Source organism: Budorcas taxicolor, chromosome 3 (genome assembly GCF_023091745.1).
Source record: "Budorcas taxicolor isolate Tak-1 chromosome 3, Takin1.1, whole genome shotgun sequence".
Classification (NCBI taxonomy): Eukaryota; Metazoa; Chordata; class Mammalia; order Artiodactyla; family Bovidae; genus Budorcas; species Budorcas taxicolor.
In genome coordinates this window covers 33,203,374-33,205,981 of record NC_068912.1, presented here as the reverse complement: position 1 = coordinate 33,205,981, position 2,608 = coordinate 33,203,374, and the positions used below count along the sequence as shown (strand labels likewise).

At 50.2% G+C, this 2,608-nt stretch overlaps 1 protein-coding gene across 1 annotated transcript; it reads right to left on the bottom strand.

Annotated features, from left to right (window-relative positions):
• Positions 1-788: 788 nt before the first annotated feature.
• On the bottom strand, positions 789-2,288 carry KCNA2 (potassium voltage-gated channel subfamily A member 2). Its single transcript, XM_052637483.1, has one exon. The coding sequence runs from the start codon at positions 2,286-2,288 to the stop codon at positions 789-791; it is 1,500 nt and encodes a 499-aa protein (XP_052493443.1).
• Between the last annotated feature and the right edge of the window lie 320 nt (positions 2,289-2,608).

The following is a 2,608-nucleotide window of genomic DNA, read 5'->3' as shown; positions in this document are numbered from 1 at the left end:
TTTTGTGACCCTGAAGCCTGCAAAAATGGTGAAATCTGAAGCTGAGAGGTCCCTTGGTTTGTTAGCTTCTCCCTGTAGGGCGAAGGGAGCAAATGTGAAACTTGACAACTCACATTCGGTCATCCTAACTGTCCCTCCCCCGGGGTTCCCTCACTTCGACACTGCAGAGAAAAAAACCAAATGCTGCATTTTCCGTTATGAAACACAAGCCTCCGGAGCATCTACTTGGCAACTGCAATTCACAAACCCCAGCCTGTGACACAGAAAGTAATTCCAACACACAGCACTGTGTGTTCTTTTCAATGCAAAAATGGGAATGACCTTTTGAATAATTACCAGAACTTTAAGGCTAAGCCACCATGGTTTTTCTCTGAGAAGGGGGAGGTAGGCTCAAGTGGGGTGGTGGGGTGGGAGGGTGAGGGTGGTAGTGGTGGGAGTTGCATCTCTGAGATGCTGTGTGCATTTCTTTAGGAAGAAAAGGTGACACTGATGTGATGGGTTCTATATCTGCTATGAGGTGGCCTCAATGTGTCCTTCTGAAATCCTGGCTTCCATAGGTGACTCCCATCTTTGGAAACCCCTAAGCCGGTGATGAAGATTTGCATGAAAGCCATGGATAGATATTCTGTGTTCTAAATCAAAAATCAAAAGATCGAAAGTCACTTGCACGACTATTGCTCTCCATGCAGAACCAGATACACACTGTAGAACACACTGACTACAATGCAGGCTATTATGCAATATCTGCATTAGTTCCATTGAGCTGTGAGTAGGTTAATCGGGTTCAGTCAGACATCAGTTAACATTTTGGTAATATTCACATAGTTTGTATTAGCCAGAGTGCAGTTGGCTGTTTTCAAGTTTTCCTCTCTAAAGTCCTCGTTACTGTTGTTTACCCCCTCCTGGATCTCCATGTAATCAGACTTACTAATGGTAGAGGCACTTCTACTTTTCTTTAGGTCTGGGGAGGATGGGATCTTTGGACAGCTCGTCACTTGCAAGTACTGGGCCTGCTCCTCTCCCTCTGTCTCCCGGTGGTAGAAGTAGTTGAAATTGGACACTATGACAGGGACCGGTAAGGCAATGGTTAAAACACCTGCAATTGCACACAGGGAACCCACGATCTTTCCCCCAATGGTAGTCGGAACCATGTCTCCATAGCCTACAGTTGTCATGGAGACGACTGCCCACCAGAAGGCATCCGGGATGCTCGGGAACTGGGACTCCCTCTCATCGGCCTCTGCGAAATAGACAGCACTAGAGAAAAGGATGACCCCGATGAAGAGGAAGAATATTAGGAGGCCCAACTCTCTCATGCTGGCTTTGAGGGTCTGACCTAGAATCTGGAGACCTTTGGAGTGTCTGGACAACTTGAAAATCCTAAAGACTCTTACCAACCGGATGACGCGAAGGATGGCCAGTGACATGGCCTGCTGCCCCTGCTGAGCATCCTCTGGCTTCTCAGCCAGCTCTGTTCCCAGGGTGATGAAGTAGGGGATGATGGCCACAATGTCAATGATGTTCATGATGTTGGTGAAGAAGCCGGCTTTACTTGGACAGGCAAAGAACCTCACCAAGAACTCAAAGGAGAACCAGATGATGCAGAGGGTCTCTACGATGAAGAAAGGGTCGGTGAAGGAAGTGGGCTGCTGGGGCCCGATGGTGCTATTGGAGGAGGTACGGAAGGCCACTCCACTGCCATGCACGTCTTCATTCTCATCCCGGAATATGGGCAACGTCTCCAGGCAGAAGCTGACGATTGAGATCAAGATCACCATGACAGACACAATAGCTATAATCCTGGCAGGACCTGAGCTCTCTGGGTATTCAAAGAGAAGCCACACCTGTCTCTGAAATTCATTTTCAGGCAGAGGACGCTCTTCCTCTTTGATGTAGCCTTCATCTTCCCGAAACATCTCCATTGCTTCTTCTCCCAGCTCATAAAACCGAATTTCTTCAGAGAATATGTCTAACGGCACATTCACGGGGCGCCTTAACCGGCCCCCAGACTGGTAGTAGTACAAAATGGCATCAAAGCTCGGGCGGTTCCGATCGAAAAAGTACTCGTTCCGGAGGGGATCAAAGTATCTCATCCGTTTCTTTGGGTCCCCTAAGAGGGTCTCTGGAAACTGGGCTAAGGTCTTTAGCTGGGTTTCAAACCGCAGCCCCGAGATGTTGATCACCACCCTCTCACAGCATTCGTGGTCTGCTTCTGGGTCATAGGTATCCTGTGGGTGCCCAGGGAGGGCAGCAGCCTCATCCGCTGGGTCTCCGGTGGCCACCGTCATAATTGGAACCGGGAGGGGCGCCTCTCGCTGCGCCTTCTAGCTGCCTGGTGGCTGGGAGCTTGGGATGGTGCTTACGGCCCCAGGAAACACAGCGGCATCAGCCTGGGTTCCAGCGGGAGAGCCCGCAGGGCTCCCTGAGAGCTGGAGAGAGAGCCTTGCTTGGCTGGAAGATAGAGGTGGTTAAGAACATAAGACCACTCAGCACTGGCAGCCCGACCTGGGGTGCTTCCCCCCCCTCCTTCTCTCAGCCAAGAAGCTCAAAAACATCACCACCACCGATACCACAAAAAAGTAAGATTTATGTTTACCTGGGCTGGGGA